The 22,960-nt window shown below is 36.3% G+C and overlaps 1 protein-coding gene across 1 annotated transcript; it reads right to left on the reverse strand.

The window, feature by feature from the left end:
• Nucleotides 1-583: 583 nt before the first annotated feature.
• LOC148063440 (SH3-containing GRB2-like protein 3-interacting protein 1) lies at nt 584-20,861 on the reverse strand. The gene is made up of 23 exons (XM_087811689.1): nt 20,399-20,861; nt 14,538-14,601; nt 14,248-14,293; nt 13,954-14,010; nt 13,740-13,797; nt 11,100-11,275; nt 11,002-11,013; nt 10,640-10,651; nt 9,719-9,743; nt 9,583-9,646; nt 9,453-9,523; nt 9,316-9,390; nt 8,991-9,056; nt 8,177-8,929; nt 6,878-6,999; nt 6,666-6,816; nt 6,188-6,299; nt 4,122-4,277; nt 3,817-3,949; nt 3,544-3,749; nt 3,393-3,457; nt 2,194-2,358; nt 584-2,128 (listed from the first exon to the last, which is right to left on the reverse strand). The coding sequence occupies exons 1-23, from the start codon at nt 20,406-20,408 to the stop codon at nt 2,106-2,108; spliced, it is 2,622 nt and encodes an 873-aa protein (XP_087667815.1). The 5' UTR covers nt 20,409-20,861; the 3' UTR covers nt 584-2,105.
• Between the last annotated feature and the right edge of the window lie 2,099 nt (nt 20,862-22,960).

Here is a 22,960-nt window from a genome sequence, read left to right on the forward strand (position 1 = left end):
TAGAGAACCGAAATTAAACAAATAGTTATTCAAAAAATAAACTTTGCCCAATTACAGTGCAGGATTCATATTTTTTAACTATTAATATTTTCTTAAATAAATTAGATGAATCTTGTGCAATATCAATAATGACGTAGCTACCGCAACAATAAATAGATAAATTCAGTATATAAATCAATACAATTTCGCTCCGTTTTTATTTAATTCGATGGGCAAATTGTTTTTAAATATCTCAATATTTTCATTATTTTAATATCTGAACTGTTATTATTTTTGCAAAAACATAACAAAACAAACAAACAAAAATACAAGAGAATAAATGGGAAAATAAAATAGATGAGCAGCAGAACAGATGTTTTCGGCGTCATGAGTGCAGTAATCTATTTAAACAGTAATTAAATATGTTATTATGCTCCAAACTGTGTGTTTTTGAGAATCTATTGGTGATTGTGTAGTAGAACTATCACTTCTAGGCTTTTCGCTCTTTTTAAAAAAGTTTTATTTTAGGTAAGGCTCACTTGACAGAAGTAAATTGCATTATTGTCATGCAGGACATGAGTTTAAACTGAGAGACACACAAACCTTTATTGCATTTCCTCTCTTTATTAAGTAAAACAAAATGACATTATATCGATCTGTTCATATATTAACTCTTAAAATCTTTGGATGGGAAATTTACATGAAATGTTTGCATATATTGTGTTAAATGCGTTGAGAAGAAAAGATAAATAAATAAATAATAAGGCAAATAATGAAAAAAAAAAAAAAAGTCCCATGATTGGTGACGAGGCGTTCGCTGAGAGATTAAACCAACGGTAAAATATCATCTGAGGACTTGAGTTCTGGTGATGGAGTGGAACATAGGAGAATGTTAGTAAACACCAAGAGCAGTTTTACAGATCATTCATGAAAACATGCCAAACGAGTCGACGGTGAACATCAGCGTAACATTGTTCAGGTGCATGTGAAGGCAAAGATTCTCCTCTGGTTATACAATTATACATTATAACCTTTTTTTTTACGACGGTAGAAGTGAAGTTGCATTGGATTCTGCACAATATGAAATCATGGATGAACAGCAAGACTTTTTAGGGGTTTTTTTGTACAGCCAACTAACATGTCAAACGATAGATGCAAGTGTTGCAATGAGTGCCGACATCAACAAAGACGACCACAGACACATCCATATTCCCAGAGAAATATTAAAACATATCTTTGTATCTACACTATTTACATTTAAGTTTATATATATATTGCTGTTATAAAACAAGAAACATTTATTCAGAATGGCGGGAAAGAGGAAAATGAAAGGATACTCAAGGACACTCTTCAAACAGTCGCATCTTCACCACATGGCACTACGATGTGGCGTCTTAAGGCCTTTTCCTTTATTTTATAACAAACCAGAACAAACATCCTTAAGTGTTCTGATACAAGTAGCAGCTTTTGACAAATTATTTATTTATTTATTATTGTTTAGTTCTGTTTTTAAATGAGAAATGAACAGTCACTTATTTTAATTGAATTGTTTGCAGATCCATTTTTTTGACTGATATAACCTTCAAAGCAGCAAGTTTTCTCAAAGTCTGTTGTGCATGACTGACCTCTGACCTCTCCACACAAGTCAACAGCTACTCACGGAAAAAAAAGGAAGCCCATTTATGGTAGCAGGAACCAAGAGTTCTCTAATGGACCGCGTTGAGGGATTCTCTCCCGGGTATGTCGCACGATACGATAAGAAATCGACACATATCACACACATGTTTCTAATTGAACCAACACCACCAGTTTGGCACTAAAAGTTCCAAAGATATGGAGAGAGGAGGCCACGGAGAATACTTGATCTCGTCCGTTACGTTTCTACAACCTGACTCTTTTCTCCTTCATTATTCGGGTAGTTTATTATAAATAAAAATACAAATAAAGTTCAGTAGTTGCCTTTTGTTACGGAGCAATGACACTATGATAAGTGTCCAAAATAATTTAGTTTTTTAGCATTAATGTGCAACAAAAATGATGATATTCAACTGACAGGACGTGGTTAGAAATATGAGTGGATCCAGAATCTTCACAGTCAAAGCCTTTTTTTTTATTTCCCTTGTCCATTAATTATCTGCCAAGTATCTCCCTGTGAACAGAAAAAAACATCCTTAGTCATGATAAGACACCTGAAGGTACGGCATGAAAACTAACCTGCAGCAAATCTCTTCTTCACCAGGGAAAGCCGGTATCCAGTCCCGACCAGCTGGATGTCGCAGCCCGACAGTGTGCTTCCTTCACTGGTGAAGTGGACCGCCAGCTGGGAGGGTTTACATAAACCTTCTGTCATTTGGAAGCGACCCAGAAGAGCCCCCACTCCTGCAAGACACAGGCATCAGGGTGGTTACTTATATCGCGATGACTGCCATCTAGCGGTGATGACGCGGAATAAGTACAATACGTCATCCAATAGGTTCCAATTTGTAGTTGTTTTTTTGTTTTTTTCACATTTGATGGAATCTATAAATATTTCAACACGTTAAAGCCATTTAAAATTAACTTCCTAATATTATTATGATCTCAAAATTAATTTCTGTCAGAATTGTTCTCAGTTGCAAACTGTTTTGTTCCGTTTATTTGTGGCTTATTTGATTATTTGTTGCCCAAAACTAGTCAAATAAAATTTCAAATTATTTCACAATCAATATATTTTAATGTCCGTTTCTTTTAATTGTATTTTTTCATCTTATTCTATTTATTTTAGTGTGTATTGTCATTACCATAAAACACCCTCTGTTGTGTTCACAACATGGACAAAAAAAGTGTTCTATTTCCCTGGCTCTGACAGATATTAATGTTCACACATATCTTCCCTTATATTTTCTAATATGTGGAAAAACTGATAAAAGTAATTATTTAAACTTGTTCCACATTTCATAATGTTAACTTAATATATTGTGATATAGCATTTGATTCATTATTTAATTATATATTTATGATGTTATAGAATATTATGTTTTTTAATTAAATTATATATATTTTAATTATATATATATTTATATTTTAAATCTCATATTGGAACGTATAACATGACCCCACTTATCTTATTTACTTAGCTCCTCCCCAGATGCAACACTAATAGACTCAGGGACTCATTCATTTCTCATGCTATTAAATTGTATAATTCTAAGTTTGGGGGCAGGAGCGGAGTGAAACTATGATTTTATTCTATTCTATTCTTGTTTGCACTTTTTTCTTGTTCTGTTTTTTTATGCAACTTGCTGTAAACGGAACCTAATTTCCTTGAGGAGATCTCTCGAGGGAGGAACTAAGTCTGTCTATGTATAACGTTATTAATTCACTTTCTTAAACTTTCTTTTAGACATGAATATAGCGAGTATTTTTATTCTTGCCTCCATTCTCTGATCGAGGGGACAGACTGGAAACCTTCCACTGTATCGTCTGGTGCTCTGGACTCCTTTAAAAATAAAAAGAGATAATTGCGTATGTGTCACAGTCTGAAGAACGTCGGATCAATCACGGCCGAGTCTGGCCGAGTCTCACCAAGTCGCTGGCGGGATCATGGCCTGTGGTTTGGCCAAGCCTCCCTCCACAGGGACCAGAAACTGGATGTTGTGCAGCGGCGTGGGGGCGACCATGGCCTCCGTGTTGTACTTGTAGTCTATTCTCAGGTCCGTGTTGTTGTTGCTGTCGCCTCGCCAACTCAGAGCCAGATTCAGGGGAGTCGACTGGATCCCGTCCGCCCTCACCTGGAGAGACACGAGGGTTCGCTCAAGCATGTGGGTTTAAATATCCATAAATATATAGAATGAGTACCTGATACTTGATCATGTCGACGTTGTAGTACGTGGCTTGAGGCTTCTGCTCCGCTACCTTTTTCAAATGGCTCATTAAATTTGGCATATTCACCCAGAATTCCTTGGTGTCCACACTATCAGCTGTGAGGTCACTAAAGGAAAGATTTGAGAAATTATGGAGCTACTTTTAAGTGTCACTTTTTTTTTTATATATATATATATATATATATATATATATATATATATATATATATATATATATATATAAATATTATAATATATATATATATATATATAGGTTCATAGCAGTCCAAGTCCACTCACCAGCAGAGCAGCTGTGGGTTTGGAAGAACCTGGTCCAGTTGGTTGAAGTTGCTGATGCTAAAGGTCAGCACGGGTTGAGTCGGGTGGCTGGCAAAGTGTCTGGTGATGCCTGCTGGGAAAGACAGGACCATCTCCCCCGTGATCTTCACCACACACCTGGAGCAGAGAGAGTCGTACATTTAGAGATTTGTATATTTATAAATAAACGTACAACTGACAATTGAAGCAGGATTTATTTAACAAAAAGTTTTACATCATATTAGAAGACACACTATTTCATTAAACCTTGATTTATCTCTGGGTCAAGGTGACCCAAAGGCCCAAAAACAAATGGGTCGCTTGAGTTGTCTCTGGCTTCCGGAAATACATATGCAGGGGTGCAGGTTATCTTATTATTGATGCTGTATTATAGTGTTTGAATATCATCCTCTTTACTTCTTCCTTCTCCTTTTCAAATTGTGTATTCATACCTAATTAGCATATTCTGATAGATTACACATTGAATGGATATCTGTGTAAACATATGAAGCAACGTGCCACATACAAAAGAATAATTTAAAAAAATAGTTCTTTACTTGTTCCTCCTTTTTCGAACTACACAATTTATTTTCTGTTTAATTGGTTTATTGTTATTTTTTCATGCACAGATAATTTACAAATATTTTGTTTGAAAAAGTTCGAAATAAATAAGTTCATTCATTCATTCATTTTCTGTCATTATAATAATCATAATAATAATCATCATCATTAATATGGTTGTTGTTGGTTCTTTGTAGTAATGTATTATTGATATTAATATGAAGATTATGATGATTATGATGATGATGTTATTATAATTGCTGTAATATAGTGTGCGTATTGTTATTATTATTATTATTGCTGTTGTTATCATTATCATCATTATTACAATATATAATATATTGTCGGTTATTTATACTTCATTATTTTATTAATACTATAGTTATTATGATGATGATGAAGATGATGAAGATGATGATGATGATGATGTTATTATATCGCTGTAATATAGTGTTCATATTATTATTAGTGTTATTATTGCTGTTGTTATCATTATCCTGATCATCATTATTACAATATATAATATATTGTCGGTTATTTATACTTCATTATTTTATTAATACTATAGTTATTATGATGATGATGAAGATGATGATGATCATGATGATGTTATTATAATTGCTGTAATAAAGTGTTCATATTATTATTAGTATTATTATTATTATTGCTGTTGTTATCATTATCATGATCATCATTATTACAATATATAATATATTGTTGGTTATTTGTAGTTGTTTAATTCATTAATACTATAGTTATTATGATGATGATGATTAAGAAGATGATGATGATGTTGATGTTATTATTTCGCTGTAATATAGTGTTCATATTATTATTATTATTATTATTATTGCTTTTGTTATCATTATTATGATCATCATTATTACAATATATAATATATTGTTGGTTATTTGTAGTTGTTTAATTCATTAATACTATAGTTATTATGATGATGATGATGATGATGATGTTATTATATCGCTGTAATATAGTGTTCATATTATTATTATTGCTGTTGTTATCATTATCATGATCATCATTATTACAATATATAATATATTGTTGGTTATTTGTAGTTGTTTAATTTATTAATACTATAGTTATTATGATGATGATGATTAAGAAGATGATGATGATGTTGATGTTATTATTTCGCTGTAATATAGTGTTCATATTATTATTATTATTATTATTATTGCTTTTGTTATCATTATTATGATCATCATTATTACAATATATAATATATTGTTGGTTATTTGTAGTTGTTTAATTCATTAATACTATAGTTATTATGATGATGATGATGATGATGATGATGATATTATTATATCGCTGTAATATAGTGTTCATATTATTATTATTGCTGTTGTTATCATTATCATGATCATCATTATTACAATATATAATATATTGTTGGTTATTTGTAGTTGTTTAATTTATTAAATGATGATGATTATGATTATAATTATACGTTTTTAGTCACTTACTTGCTTGGATCGGCCCCTTTAAAGTAGGCATTGACCGTCTCTGTGAAGGCAGCAGCTACCGGCAGAGTATCTTGGGGTCCCATGGTGAGAGGGCTGGGGCCTCTCGAGCATCCTAAACCAAACAAAAATATGTTTTCTTAAACATACAACACATAAGTCAAGGACCCATTGATGAAGGCAGCATGTTGAACTCTAACATCAGAACACACACAGGACACAGGATGGGAGAAGCGGCCACAGTGTGTGAACAAAAGCAGGGGCGGCAGGTAAGAGTGAATCCATGCTCTGTTGGATTCTTTTTCCACTCACCCTCGAACGCTAAATAAAACCTGCCGTGGTCAAACCAAACCAGAGGCTGCGAGGCCTCTGAGCGTGCGGAAACATGACGGAGAGGCACAAACAGTGAGACACAAACTGATGAGTCGGACAAAAAAAGTGAGCCGCGGCGAAGGTGATGCTGAAGGTGAAAAGGTCGTACCTGTGTTGGACAGGTTGAGTTCCCTCCCGAGGGTCGGAGTGGACGCCGCACTCTGTGAGGTAAAGGAGGAAATGGAGGAGGAGCTTTCCGCCCTGGCTAGAGGGGCGAACGGCGGGGGGCTGGCAGACACCGGCGGGCTGAAGGGTCGAGACTGAACAACACAACAATGTCACTTCATAGTCTTGGTAGAAAGAAAAAGTAAGCGACTGTACCAAGTCTGTGATTGGTTTCCCAGGGGGCAGCTTTGGTCGTGATGAAGGTCGCGGGGGAGGAGGAGGAGGGACGGGGCTTCCTCGAGACTGTGGCGTGACAGAGCGAGCCGGAGACGACGGGCCTGCAGCGAAGACCAGCGTTTGCGGTTAGACCACTGTGAGTCTAGCTTCCACGTCAGTCTTGCATGTGACCTGAGCTGAACCGCCGTCTTCTATTTCTGTTTTATTTGATTTTAGCATGCACACATGTGCGAATATGAGGAATGAAAATGTTTTTCTAATGATTCAATTAAAAAATTCTAAATTGAAAAGGTTGTTTTTGTCTACATTGAAGAATCGATGGTTTTTGAATAATGAAAGGTTGAATACTTTTTTATTGTATAATAATGAATTCAATATTTCAAAAGATTTTTACACATGTAATTTGATATTGTCATTAAAACAATGCAAAAATGAATGTTCTAAGTTCAACATTGTTTAATTTGTAGCCTTTTAAATTCAATATATTTCATTCCAAAGCCCTTTAAATTCAATGAATACAGAGTAATCGACCATAAAACCCATTTCAGAGTCTGAGTTTAAGATTGTTTTTCGAGGATATCTCTTCATCTCCAGCAGTTTGCTTTAAGAGATAAGGCTGAAAAGTCAAATAAGCTTAATCAATAAAAAGGAACAACAATATTTGATGATCAGAAGGAGATAACAGATAAAGAAAAAGAAAAATTGTATGTTGCTAAACTGTTGAGATAAACACTTGCCATCGTCTTATCTTATCAAGGGTCATTTAAAATGCATGAATGAATTGATTCTACATATAAAATAAATAAATAAAAATAAAGCCAATCAGAGAAAACAAAATACTGTAGTTTCAAAAAGGCAGACAAAAGAAAAACAAATATTTGGTTTAATTTCTTCAGTGTATAGCAAATGACAAATCATTTCTATACAGATATCGATAACAACACATGATACATTAGAATTAATAGCATGGATAATTATGTGTCAATCAAAATCAACTGCCGTTTGACATGCCCTACAGCTCACCTTTTTTCTGGTCTTGAAAAGTTAGCACATTGGTACCACAGAGAGAACACTCTTATTTTTGAGAAAACATCTACCGACCTTTAAAGATTTAGATTAGATTAGATTAGATTTATATGATCTTTTTCCGAAATAAGTAACTAAAACAAAATACTTTTCTCATTCGGCCTGAAGATGGAAATTGTGTCTCAAATGTTGACTCTTTAAAGTCTTAAAAGAACATATGTACATTATATTGTCAATGACAAATGTACTTACCACTGCCAGAGTGGGGTCCGGGGGAAGACATGATAGACCTGTAGGTTGTCGGAGGAAGGGGTGGCGGTGTACCCCGGAAACTTTGCGTCCGCTCTCGCGGTGAGCCGGTAAAGTCTTGAAAGTCATCTTTCAGGAATACGCCCTCTGGAGTCCTCTTCCCACCGGTGACCAGCGGAGACGTTATTCCCACCCGAGAGGACTTGCGCTCGGCGGGCAGGGGAGGCACGGGGCTTATGGGTACAGGGGACATGGAGAACTCCGCAAACTGGAGCACCTCCTCATCGATGGCCTCCTCGTCCAACGAGATCGGATGGGAATCGGAGGGTGAGAAATCGGGCGGAAGGGGAGGAGCTGGTTCATCGGGAGGTGGAGGGCCGAGCGTTATGGAGATGGGCGAGTCCGGTGGCGAGAAGGGAGGCGGAGACCCCGGGGAGAATGGCGGTGGCGAAGGCGGAGGCTCATCGGGTGGAGGTCCAGGTGAAAGGCAAGGAGTGGAAGGAGTGGAGGAAGGTGTGTCGGGAGCCGGGGAGTCGGGGGGAGGTGGCGGAGCAGGTTCGTCCGGCGGCGGAGGTCGGTTGTTTGCGAAGGTGACCCATCGGGGCGAGAGCGTGTCCTCGTAGGTGCGAGGGCTGTCCCCCGGGCCGAAGACGTCGTCCAGGTCCGGGGCCGGGGAGCCTCGGTAGGAGGCCGGGGACAGGACGTTCAAGTAAATCGGGGCAGAACATCGAGTCGCTCGTCCGTTTGGGAGATTAACTGCGAAGGATATACAACTGCCAGTTATATCTTGTGACATTTTTAGTGAGACGAGACTTACCGGCACAGTCCGACGGATAACAATAGCTCCTGGATGGGATGTTCTTCGGAGGAAGTGGCGGAGGAGCTGAAAGAACAAATTCTCATGAAAATTCTAAATTCTACTTCATGCGTGCTCAGCCCTCTTAAGGTTGTCGCAACGGGTTACCTAGAGGCTCCGCCCAATGGTGAGTAGCGAGTGCGTCCGTCTTTCTCAGCGACGAGGTGGAACCTAGAGGTAACCCATAGCGACAACCTGTAGAGGGCAGAGCATGCATTCGTAGAACCAGGGTTATATAGATAACATGGGGATTATAAAACAAGAATAACATTTATTTCTTGCTTACCTCCAGTTGGAAAACTTCTACTCAGGGGCGATTCAGTTCTCGTCCCTGACTCCCCCCAGACATCCGACGGCACAACTAAGATTCAGGCCAAGATCAACGTCTGGTCAATGTTTACAGGATTTATAATGTTGCCTTACCGTCATATCTGGCATATTTGGTCTCTGAGGGCTGCCTGAAAAAAGCTGCCACGTTCTGCGGTAGCCTTTCGCTACACAAAAAAAAAAAATTACTCTTGGCATCAACATTTTTCAAATGCTTATTACACACCTTGCAATTTCAGGTGCAGGACTCGGTGTGGCGGTGGATCGTCTGGGTCGAGCGATCTCCTCACCTAATGAAAAAAAACAAATATTTTTAGTGTCAAACCACGAAGAAGTGAGATAATGATCGACTGAATACTTACATGACAAGTTCCTTTTAATCAGGCCCTTAAATGGAATATAGACAAGAAAGACATTGAGAGTAGTAGTCGTGGAAACCAGGGTCTCAAATGAATATTTAAAACACCTTATATAACTGTACCTAAGTGAATATTTAGTCCGTCTTTAAATAAACGTACTCTAAGAAAGTCCCATTCAAATTCTTTCATTCATTCATCCAAGAAATCGCATTTTCTTTTATTTATTTGGTATTTTTTGTCATTAATATAATTTAATTTTCAACGTATTTCTTTTTTATTGATTTAAGAAATGTAAAACATTAAAAATGTCTTTATTTGTTTCTGTAGAAGTTCCTACGGAGCCTCTGAAGGGTCATTTTTGTATGTGTTGAACACGATGATGTGAAACAATAAGGTTAGGTTAGGTAGAATTTTATTGATCCCTCAGAAGGTCTCCTTCGGGGAAATTGTTTTTTTTTTCCAAATTATCCACAGCAAATACAGCAATTTTTCATAAAAAATAATCAAAATAAAATAAGAACAAGAACAAAGAGAAATAAAGAGAAAGAACAAGATGATACAATCTAAGTCTAAAGATAAAGAACATAGAACATTAAGAATTAATTGCTAGCGTAATAGTTTTTAAGCTCGTAAAACAAGAAATGTGTTTTTAATAAGAAGTCTACAAGTAATAATAATGCATTTAAATTCCAATTGTATTTAATATTACCTAATTATTCTTGTTGTTTTTCTTATAATAGAGTCTAAAGTATTTTTCTCGTAACATATTGTAGGTATGTTCATATTAATTACACACATACCCTAATTTCATATTTGAAAAAAAGTTAAAATATTCACTTGGTAAACAAGTGCGTCGTCTCTAAACAAGAACACATATTCACTCTTATCTTCCCGCGACACAGCAGGACGGAGGGAAACACTCACCGGGCTGCGTCTCTGAGACCAGCAAAAGGGAAGAGAGAACAGGCCTGGGTCAGAGAGTGAGTGAACAAATCAGTCAAATGAACAACAACTACACACTGCAACACAACACTGGCGCACTTCACTGTCACCGCAAAAGCCACAATGCAACACGAGGCACGACACCGACAACATTCCCGGAGGTCACGAGTGCAACGGTGAACGCTCATGTAGCAGTGTGTGTTGTTTTTTTTCTGATGTGCATTATGTGACTAGTGTGTGTGATTTTTATTCTACTAAAGTTGACACAAAAAAGAAGCTTAAAAACATGAAGTTGGTATCAAGCGTTGAAGTCATGCAGCTGAACATAATGCACTGATACTCACCGGACTCCTCCGCTACATGAGCGACACACAGAAAGAAAAGAAAAGAAAAGTCAATACGATTCTCCAGACCACGGATGAACTTCAGCATCATCACGTACCAGAGAAGGAGAGAGAGCCAGACCTCCCACCGAGGCCTTCAGCTCGTCCATGGACGGAGGGACGCACCGGGAGGTGTCGGCCACCAGAGGCTTGATCTTGATTTTGAACTTCTTCCTGCTCTCCTCGTCCTCCTCCGAATCGCTGGAGGAGAAGAAGTGCTTTCCTTTGGAAGGAGGTGAAGGCTCGTCAAGGAGAAAGTGAGAATGGTTTTACTAACGGTGAGAACTATTATCTCCAGCAAGCTGTTGAAGAGTTTCTAGGATCTAGTTTCATTGTTTGAGCTTTTCTTATTGGTGTTTCAGTTGTTTTTGTCATTGTGTCGCATTTGTAGGTGTCGACATGTTGTCACTGTAGACATTGTTGTTCAAGTAAGTGATGATAAAGAAGTTGAAGTTGTTGTGTTGATGTCAAAGTTGTTAGTGTTGAAGTTGTTGTGTTGATGTCAAAGTTGTTAGTGTTGAAGTTGAAGTTGTTGTGTTGATGTCAAAGTTGTTAGTGTTGAAGTTGTTGTGTTGATGTCAAAGTTGTTAGTGTTGAAGTTGAAGTTGTTGTGTTGATGTCAAAGTTGTTGGAGTTGAAGTTGTTGTGTTGATGTCAAAGTTGTTAGTGTTGAAGTTGATTGTGTTGATGTCAAAGTTGTTAGTGTTGAAATTTAAGTTGTTGTGTTGAAGATGAAGTTGTTGTGTTGATGTCAAATTTGTTAGTGTTGTAGTTGATAGTGTTGATGTCAAAGTTGTTGTAGTTGAAGTTGAAGTTGTTGTGTTGATGTCAAAGTTTTTAGTGTTGTAGTTGATAGTGTTGATGTCAAAGTTGTTAGTGTTGAAGTTGAAGTTGTTGTGTTGATGTCAAAGTTGTTAGTGTTGAAGTTGAAGTTGTTGTGTTGATGTCAAGGTTGTTTGTGTTGAAGTTGATAGTGTTAATGTCAAAGTTGTTAGTGTTGAAGTTGAAGTTGTTGTGTTGATGTCAAAGTTTTTAGTGTTGAAGTTGAAGTTGTTGTGTTGATGTCAAAGTTGTTAGAGTTGAAGTTGAAGTTGTTGTGTTGATGTCAAAGTTGTTAGTGTTGAAGTTGTTGTGTTGATGTCAAAGTTGTTAGTGTTGAAGTTGAAGTTGTTGTGTTGATGTCAAAGTTGTTAGTGTTGAAGTTGTTGTGTTGATGTCAAAGTTGTTAGTGTTGAAGTTGAAGTTGTTGTGTTAATGTCAAAGTTGTTGGAGTTGAAGTTGTTGTGTTGATGTCAAAGTTGTTAGTGTTGAAGTTGATTGTGTTGATGTCAAAGTTGTTAGTGTTGAAATTTAAGTTGTTGTGTTGAAGATGAAGTTGTTGTGTTGATGTCAAATTTGTTAGTGTTGTAGTTGATAGTGTTGATGTCAAAGTTGTTGTAGTTGAAGTTGAAGTTGTTGTGCTGATGTCAAAGTTTTTAGAGTTGTAGTTGATAGTGTTGATGTCAAAGTTGTTAGTGTTGAAGTTGAAGTTGTTGTGTTGATGTCAAAGTTGTTAGTGTTGAAGTTGAAGTTGTTGTGTTGATGTCAAAGTTGTTAGTGTTGAAGTTGAAGTTGTTGTGTTGATGTCAAAGTTGTTAGTGTTGAAGTTGAAGTTGTTGTGTTGATGTCAAAGTTGTTAGTGTTGAAGTTGAAGTTGTTGTGTTGATGTCAAAGTTGTTAGTGTTGAAGTTGAAGTTGTTGTGTTGATGTCAAGGTTGTTTGTGTTGAAGTTGATAGTGTTGATGTCAAAGTTGTTAGTGTTGAAGTTGAAGTTGTTGTGTTGATGTCAAAGTTGTTAGAGTTGAAGTTGAAGTTGTTGTGTTGATGTCAAAGTTGTTAGTGTTGAAGTTGAAGTTGTTGTGTTGATGTCAAAGTTGTTAGTGTTGAAGTTGAAGTTGTTGTGTTGATGTCAAAGTTTTTAGTGTTGAAGTTGAAGTTGTTGTGTTGATGTCAAAGTTGTTAGAGTTGAAGTTGAAGTTGTTGTGTTGATGTCAAAGTTGTTAGTGTTGAAGTTGAAGTTGTTGTGTTGATGTCAAAGTTGTTTGTGTTGAAGTTGAAGTTGTTGTGTTGATGTCAAAGTTGTTAGTGGTGAAGTTGAAGTTGTTGTGTTGATGTCAAAGTTGTTAGTGTTGTAGTTGAAGTTGTTGTGTTGATGTCAAAGTTGTTGGTGTTGAAGTTGCTTGTGTTGATGTCAGAGTTGTAAGTGTTGATGTCAAAGTTGTTTGTGTTTAAATTGATGCTATTAGTAGAAATTGTTGTTGTTGACGTAGAAGTTGTAATTGAAGAACAAATTGACGTTATTAAAGTAGTATTTGTTGATGTTTATGTAGAAGTTGTTCAGGTTGTTGTGGTTCAGATAACAAAAAGGAACTTGTAAAGAAGCTATTCACTAGTATTCGTAGCAGCAGTTATGAAGGTAAACAAGTTTTCTAAGGAGTACTTGAACCTGTACAAGTAATAGTAATTGAATTGTTAAACATCAGTTGCTCCGATAGAAGTTCGTATAAGCTTTTATCATATAAGTGGACCAACATAACCCATGAGCTGTGTAGGGGGAGATGATATCGATTCACTCTGTTTAATAGAAAACAGGTCAATTGTTTCGCTGGCCTGAGTCCCAGGTCTGCAGCTCCTCCTCCTCATCTTCTCATCAAGGATATTATCGCCCTCGTCACCCGGGCGGAGGCTGAAACCCTCCTCGTCCACATCGGGAGAGGCCTGAGGGAGAAGAGAGGGCACATGAGGTTAATCGGAGACACATTAGACGACCTTTCATAAAGCAGTCGCTGTAAATGACTTCACAGAAAAACAGCTCACGTAGAAAAGACACAGCAAAGAGAAGAATATCAAAGCAAAACAAAAGAATACACTCACATATCTGTCCCAGTCAATTTCACCATAAAAGCCATTTGGTGCACCATTGGTCTTTTTCTAATAACAACAGGAAAATCAAAAATCATTCTTTTAATCTGGCTTATTTAAAAAAGATATTTAGTTAAACCTACTTTCAAAATGTAGATTAAATAAAACAACTAAATAAAAATGTTTTTCTGGATGTATACAACAAAATTGTTTTTAAAGTAGCAAGTAGTAAAAATGTTTCTCATTCTTTTAGGAATCAAAACTTCAATAAAACATAAATTAAACATAAATTCTTAATGTACATACACTTCCTTTCTTTCCACTTCCACTTCCTTCTTTGTCAGGTGAGCTCCTGTTCCAGACAAAAAGAATACATGAATATACAATCGTTGAAATACAGCTTGACTCCATGTTAGTCTTGAATCTGCGCTATTTTAGGGGAATGTTTTTTGGCTCTTCCAGAACATGCATATTTTACAAACAAACTCTTGCTGTGAGATTTAAACTCTCCGAGCTCCAGTGTGAGCTGCGGCACGACAAGATAGTCGATAATAATCAGGTGCAAACGTAACGTATTATTGTATGTCGGCACTCACGTGGCGTCTGTATCCTTGTCTTTCTTTCGTAAGCCCAGGGCTTTTCTGGTGCGTTTTTTCAGTCCTAGAGGAGGAGAAACATGAAAAAAAACAACTTAAAAAGGAGGTTTATTTTGATATCTTGATTAATAATTATTTCAAAATTCTTCTTTGCTTAATTAAGTTCAGTTACCACAGCTTTATTTTTTTTTATTGATAGCTAAAAAGGTACATGTGAGGTGGATCTTGATGTTTACAAGTGAAGGAAGAAGGGCAGCGTGAGGTCAATGGAGTGTTTCTGTCTGGGGGGTCAAACTTCCTCATGCAACGATGAATGTAAAAAAAAAATTTACAAATTTAATTAATAGTACATCGACTGATAAGGACTACAATTTTAATTTAAGTTGCAAAAAGTGCACACTTTTCGCCAAAAAATTCCCTTTGTTTTTCTCTTTAAAGCACAAACAAAAAAGTAATTTACTTTCAAAAAATTCTGAATTTCATTGATTCATTTTTTACATTCATTATTTGTATTGCTTTTTATGAAGCAGCTTAACAGAAACTGTGATAACCACATGCATTTTAGTTTATCTAGCTTTTACTGGACATTAAATAAGCTGTTTTAAGCTGTTGTGGGTCACAAAAAGACTTGAGTTTTGTGTATTTACAACAATGTATATTTGATTGTATGTCGATGATGGTGTTCTGTATGTGTGTGTCTGCTAGCTTGTAGATACTTCGTGTCAATGTGTGAGTTTGTTTAAGCATCGCTTGCATTGCCTGGAGCCACATTTGGCTTTTTTATGTTGAAAAAAGATTATGGATTATTTTCAGACAGCTTAAAAAAAACTATTTTATTTTGTACTTTTTATAAGTCATTGATAACTATTTGATATCAGGACTGTTTCTATGTTTTCCTTGTTCAGTTTACCCTCGTTCCTCTTAATTTTTAGGTCCATCAAAACAACTAGAAAGAAAATAAGATAATTTTTAAAGGGCCCTAAATCATATGTTTTATCCATAGTTGTAGTGCGATTTTCAGTGAAATAGCAATATAAAAAGTAAAGTAAAACTAGATTTTAAAGTATCATTTTCAATGTAATTTTCCTTTCATATTTAAGCTCCTTTTTTTGGTTAGTAATTCCGTGATGATATGACTGATTAGGAAAGTGAATATGACCCACTAATGGTCTATAAGAAGAAGGGGAAAAAAAGCTGAGCCAAAAGGCAAAGTGCTCAATTTACCGGTCGATCTTACATTTAGGAAGTGAGTAGCAGAGAAACTGAAAGTCTTTGTTGGATTTTGGCAGTTTTTAATCCACTAACTGTACCTTACTTAAATCTTAACATCTCTTTTCATTCCCCGGACGTCTCTCTTTCCATGTTTCATTCATCGTAACAGTACTTCTTCATAGTTGATACCCCAATATTGATTTGATCACAATCTGCTGCTGCAGCACAAACTTTCCTCCTTCGATAATATTCAGTGGGGCGTCAATAACAAGCAAAAAGAAAAAATTATGAGTAATTGAGAGCGACTTTGGATGGGATTTTTGTGAACAGAGGAAGTGCGGTATCAGTGTCAATGTTCATATAAATAAATGGATCGATTCCGGACAGCACTCTGTCGCCTGCCTATGGCAGCTCAATCTCTTTAAGTGTCCCTTCCCTGACTCCACGGACCAGACCAGGAACACGAGCAACCGTTGATCAATGTGTTCACTTCATTAGGGAAGAATCTACTACCGCTGTCTGTCAGCCAGACTGGACACCAGAACCCCTGCAGCACTGGTGATTGACAGCTCCCAGTGTAGAGCTGCAGGAAAACCAATCAGAGCTCATGGAGAAATTAAGAGGTTTTTTTGGGGGGCTTTTTATAATCAGGACTGCAAGTCTCGCAGATTCTTTAAGGAGGAAAGAATGAGCGAAAATGAATAGAAAAGATGATTCGTAGGGAAATTATAATGGCCTGTTTAAATAGTGCTAAACTCTCAAGAAACGTTGCAGATCTCGACAATTGCTTGACGGGAAAGAAGGATGGAAAAAAAATTGAGCCTTGAAACGAGGGTAACGTTTCATAGAGTTGAAGAAAAATTGGAAACAAGGTAAATAAGATTTTGCTGTTTCAATGTGTTTTAGTATATCATATAAAAACACACTTTTAAATAGTATTTCCAATTATTCATAGGGGAAAATACCCATGAAAATGAAAAGTTGAAAGAAGCAAAAAGATCAGAAAAGAAAGAAACATTATTCAAATATCTGTAGGAGTTTACCAAGTGATAAATAATATAAATTAAAAGTACAAAAAGTCCGCATTTAGCCCCTGAGCCGCTTAAGTCTGTCTAATATAGTGGTTGTATTTTACAATGAATTAAAAAACGAAAAATTAGTTAAATATCCACTTAAAGTAAAATACATATAAACCAGTGAATCTGCAAAGCAAGTTGAACAGACTTCATAATGTGTATCAATTAAAAAATGATATTTAATAAATATATGCTTTCAAAAACACATTGTTTTTTTGTTTTATCTGACATTGAAGAAAGCTTTGTGTCCTTGGGAATAAAACTACAGTAATATAAGCCTCATATTTTTCGTAAGGAAAAACTTAATATGGATTTATTTTCCACAAAATGAAGATAATCGATATGTTGTTTTGCTCTTGTTTCAACAAAAACGCAAACCAGTCATCCTCAAATATGAACATTTATTTATATATTGAATATTATATTTAATTATTCATATTCCTTTCTGTAAATTAAAAAAACTTATATGGATTAAATGCTAAATCTAGAGGGTTCAGAGAGTTTTGAGCTGATATATATTGTCATTCTTAACCAGAAATGTACTGAATGAATTCTTACATCTCAGGGAATGAGCACGAGAAAGTGAAGTATATGTACGAAGACCCTGGAGGACTGAAGGACACGTCCTGGCATGTGATGAATGAGAGGATTCGCTGCTTGTTAGTGGAGATCAGTCCAGAATGATATCAGTTAAGATGCTTCACTACTGCACCAGAAGAAGACATTAATACATGAATGGTAACATCAGACACTAACTGATGAGGTTGTGGGTTCGAATCCTGATATGAGATGAGACAAGAAAGATCTGTCACGTTAACAACTTAATAATCTTCTACGTGCTTCAGTTCTAGTTTTACTCTGATAACAAAGTATGAAGTTGTGTATCCATTCTTGACACACATATTTATCGTGACACACTATAACCTGACACTATTATGATATGATATAAACAATAATGTGTGTGTGTGTGATGTTTTTATTTGATATTGAGTATATATACTTCTGCAGTATTTTGAATGAAAATGCTTTCTTTTGATGGGTATTTTGAATTAAAATATTCTTAAAATCAAGTATATATACTGTATATATATATATATAGTTTATATAACATATACTTGGAAAAAATATATAAAAAATAAATATATATAATATAAATATATTTTCTTTATATATTAAATATTTTATAAACATATATTAAAATAAATATTCATATTTTCAAATTTGCTTCATTACTAACTGAACTTTATTAGGAATGCAAGTTTTATCTCTTGAGGTCTCTTAAATAAAGTATTTAAAACATATATATTTTCTGCTAATCCTACTCAACCATCAACTCATCCAATAACAATACATATCAAGCATCACTCAGTCTGGTTATGTTCATGGCTCTTTATGTTTTGTCCTATTTTGTAATCCTTCTTTTAAATATTAATTTGCTCTATAGTTTATTTAACCTAAAGTTATCTTGACTATGGTAAACCATCCAAGATTTTTTTCTTTATATATTCATTTTTCAAATTAGCTTCAATGCTAACACAACTTTAAAAGGAATGCAAGTTCTTAAGGTCTCTTAAATAAAGTATTTTACATGAAAAACCTTTTATTTTTCTACTAATCCTACTCAATCATCAACCGATCCAGATCAACGATCACCGATCAACAAGTCTGGTTATGCTCATGGTTTCTGCCTCTTACTCTTATTTTTTTCTCGAGTTTATTGGCTATGCTTAGCCATTCCGGATTATGTTCTTTATTTTTTCAAATTAGCTTCAATGCTAACTCAACTAAAATGAATGAAAAAATGAATGCAAGTTCTTGAGGTCTCTATAATAAAGTATTCTGAATTAAAAACCTTTTATCATTTCTACTAATCCTCCTAAATCATCAACCGATCCAGTTAACAATACATATCGAGCATCAACAAGTCCGGTTATGCTCATGGTTTCTGCCTCTTTATGTTTCGTCCTATTTTGTAATCCTTCTTTTAGATATTAATTTGTTTTATAGTTTATTTAACCTAAAGTTATCTTAACTATGGTTAACCATCAAAGATTATTTTCTCTATATATTCATTTTTCAAATTAGCTTCAATGCTAACACAACTGTGAAATGAATGCAAGTTCTTGAGCTCTCTTAAGTAAAGTATTTTACATGAAAACCCGTTTATCTTTTCTATTATAATCATCAACCGATTCAGTTAACAATACATAACGAGCATCAACAAGTCCGGTTATGCTCATGGTTTCTGCCTCTTACTACTTATTTTTTATCTCGAGTTTCTTGGCTATGTTTAGCCATTCCGGATTATGTTCTTTATTTTTTTCAAATTAGCTTCAATGCTAACACAACTGTAAAAGGAATGCAAGTTGTTGAGTTCTCTTAAATAAAGTATTCTGAATTAAAAACCTTCTATCTTTTCTACTAATCCTCCTCAATCATCAACCGATCCAGTTAACAATACATATCGAGCATCAACAAGTCCGGTTATGCTCATGGTTTCTGCCTCTTTTGTCCTATTTCGTATATCCTTCTTTTAAATATTAATTTGCTCTATAGTTCATTTAACCTAAAGTTATCTTGACTATGGTTAACCAACCAAGATTAATTTTTTTATATATTTCTTTTTCAAATTAGCTTCCATGCTAACTCAACTGTAAAAGGAATGCAAGTTGTTGAGTTCTCTTAAATAAAGTATTCTGAATTAAAAACCTTTTATATTTTCTACTAATCCTCCTCAATCATCAACCGATTCCAGTTAACAATACATATCGAGCATCAACAAGTCCGGTTATGCTCATGGTTTCTGCCTCTTACTCAATTTTTTATCTCGAGTTTATTGGCTATGCTTAGCCACTCCGGATTATATTCTTTATTTTTTCCAATTAGCTTCAATGCTAACTCAACTGTAAAAGGAATGCAAGTTGTTGAGTTCTCTTAAATAAAGTATTTTGAATGATAAACCTTTTATGTTTTCTACTAATCCTCCTCAATCATCAACCAATTCCAGTTAACAATACATATCGAGCATCAACAAGTCTGGTTATGCTCATGGTTTCTGCCTCTTACTCTTATTTTTTATCTCGAGTTTCTTGGCTATGCTTAGCCATTCCCGATTATGTTCTTTATTTTTTTCCAAATTAGCTTCAATGCTAACTCAACCGTGGAAGGAATGCCAGCTCCATCTCTGGAACGTCCACAGGAGTCGGTGCACGAGGACGACAGGCCGGGGACACAACAATGGACGGCTAATTGTCCACTTGAGCGTAGCTAAGGAAGCGGGAGACGCACGTGACGCGTGAATGGAACGTGGATTTTCCCTTCAAGATCAAGAGTACAAACATCATGGCAGGGTCGTTCTTCGGGGGCTCTTTCGCTAATAATAGCTGCCGCTTCAGCACCGACTCCCATTCAGAGGGCAAGACATGTGACGTGAAGGAGGCTCTTTGAATGGACCGTGACATGTGTAGCCCGGAAAGCTTGCTAGATTCAGACGGCCCAGCAGGATGCAGGAGGGCAAAGGGAGGATGCGGGGATTGGGAATCATGGGAAATGTGAGACTAGAGTAGTACAGACCTTGCATCATGATTCCAGATTCTCATCCTATGCAGAGCCGAGGAAAAGGAAGAGGAGACAAAATCCTGGTCAAAGGATGATGCCCCGGCGGGGCATAGCTAATTCTGTTCCCCGGCGAAGCACGATGTTCATTCCCTCCTCCCCCCAAGGGCCCAGACTCCCAGACACCCAGGGAGGTCGGGAGCGAGGGGGGATGCAGCAGGAGTGGAGGACACAGGAAGGAGAGGCCGGAGAGAGGGAGGGGGATGATCGGCTCGGACTAGGAGGCCTCTCGGTGCCGGTTAAATCCCAGACGGCGCAGCAGCAGCAGCGCACGCCATCTGAGGGATGTTGGGGAAGGCAGAAGAAGCAACAAAAAAAAAAAAAAATCAGAGGCGAAGTGAGAGAGAGAGAGAGAGAGAAGGAGCGAGGCAAAGGGAGGTGAGGAGAGAGAGAGAGATGGGAAGGGAGGGAGCAGGAGGCTTGTGATGTCACATCTGCACTAAACCAATCCCCTGCAACCGTGGTCACATGGTCCATGTCCCCTGGTGCCTTAGCAGCTCACAGATTACCTCCTTCTGCACACCAGGTACCATCAGTTCAACTCAGACCATTAAGACGTGTTTATCATCAGACCACTTGACTGGTCGTTCTTGAAAGGTACTCGTCACCAACTGTTTGTTTTCATGATCACTCCATTATTTGAGTAGTTCTCTCCTTATATTCAATATAAAATAGACCTAAAAGAGAGAGACGGACCACCAGCAAGGGTTTGTGAAAACAAACACGTGCTCCACGGGGAATTAAATTGGACCGTCACGTCTGCTCCGGGGCAGTCTGGAGGAACGTCTGAATAAATAATAGGCCTGATTCCAGGGCGAAGTCGCTCTTATCACACTCGCGAAACAGTGTTCGTCCCAAATCAAACAGACAATCTGTTGGGAAAGAAGATCTAAGAATAAAAAAAATCACGTTAAATCACTTTTGCAAACTGACGTTTATTTGATGTCGACTAATAACTCTTAACTGGATAAATAATGTGTTTTTTACCCTCTTGTTATCATATTGTTATTATTTTTCTGTTTTTTTATGTACTTTTACATCATCATCTTCTTTTTTTTTAAATTCAAATCACGTTCTGAAACTGAATGTCTAAAAGGTGATTCATAAATACATGAATAGATGTTGGACTGTATTGTATCATCATCATGTGTCTGTTTGTCCAAAACTCTCCTTACATTTAAATATTTACATTAGAAAATGTGCTTAAGCTCCGCCCACTGAAAACGCTTTAATCCTAGAAGTCTCCACCTCCAAGGGACTTGTTGTATAAACAAAGCAGGGCGTGATTACAGCTGGCTGGTGGAGGAGTGAAGGCATTGTTACGTCATAGTGGACTCCGCTCTTGTATCCTCTCGTTCGCTGAGATTTCAGACAGTGGAGAACTTTATAAAGTAATTACTTCAAAACATGGTCATGATGAGGGATTTACTGCATCTTGGAGAGGAAGACTTCAACATTGCTCCATCTTTTTAAAGCGAACTTTCATTAAATAACTTTGAACAAAGTTTAATTTTCAGATCAATATTCTGTGTTTCCAGGTGTAATCATGTTGGTGTCGCTTAAGTTGGAACTTATGAAAAAGGATGTCCCCCCAAAAAATGACATAATTTGGTCAGGAAAAGTGATAATAAATAGTATTTATCTGGACAAAATATGATCTCAAATGATTATTTTTGAAAAAGTTACAGTAAAGAAGCAAACAAATTATTATTAGAAAACATTTATTTGGTACAACCTATCGAATTTTTAATTTGAATAAATACATATAACTTCCAATTTTTTTTTAAGAGGGTAACATTTGATGCCTTTAAAAACATAAAAAAATAAAGAACACAATATATTTTTATTCCTATATCTTTCATCCATATATTTTAACCTACACTAAAAACTTATTTCAAACTCAAGAATTGTATGTAAAAACATGAAATATCCTGACATATGGATTGATCCAGGAAGATCTATTTGTGTCCCTGAGGTTTGTTTATAGAGGCTGGAGCCTCCTGGAGTAACCGATAATGAGCTTATCTAACTCTCAGCAACACAGCTCAGGCTTCCTCCGTGTGAAATCTCTAACCAGCGTCTTACATAACCTGCCATCAAGAGTCAGAAATCACAGCGTCCCGGGATTAATGGAGCTAACAGGCCACTACTGGTCTCAGGAACCACGGGACGCTCGGACAGAGAGGATCAGAAAATGACTTTAAAGCGACTCCATGACAATAAAATGCCAAATAAACCGGGAGTAGAAGGTCATAATTGTGTGTGACCAGTACAGTATTTGAGAAGCTTTAATGAAGCAAAGGTTAGAGGTCACTGTGCTGTTCCGTGTCGCCCAATACTGCCATCTGTCGGCTAAATCTTAAAAGACAAACTGTTTAACGGGGCTGATGGATACTAAGATATTGTGTCTGTTCCTGAATACTCAACAAGAGGCAGCAAAGTGGGATTATTATTAATAGCAGTTTAGAAGTAGTAGTAGTAATATTAGTAGAAGAAGTAAAAGTAGCAGTTTTGCTGTTG

Source organism: Callionymus lyra, chromosome 16 (assembly GCF_982586985.1).
Source record: "Callionymus lyra chromosome 16, fCalLyr1.hap1.1, whole genome shotgun sequence".
NCBI classification, from domain to species: domain Eukaryota; kingdom Metazoa; phylum Chordata; class Actinopteri; order Syngnathiformes; family Callionymidae; genus Callionymus; species Callionymus lyra.

Coding starts and splice junctions, on each gene's coding strand:
- LOC148063440 (XM_087811689.1), bottom strand. Junction 9,524..9,582: donor CCTGCACCTGAAATTGCAAG/GTGTGTAATAAG, acceptor TTTTTTGTGTAG/CGAAAGGCTACCGCAGAACG. Junction 9,391..9,452: donor CAAATATGCCAGATATGACG/GTAAGGCAACAT, acceptor CCTGAATCTTAG/TTGTGCCGTCGGATGTCTGG.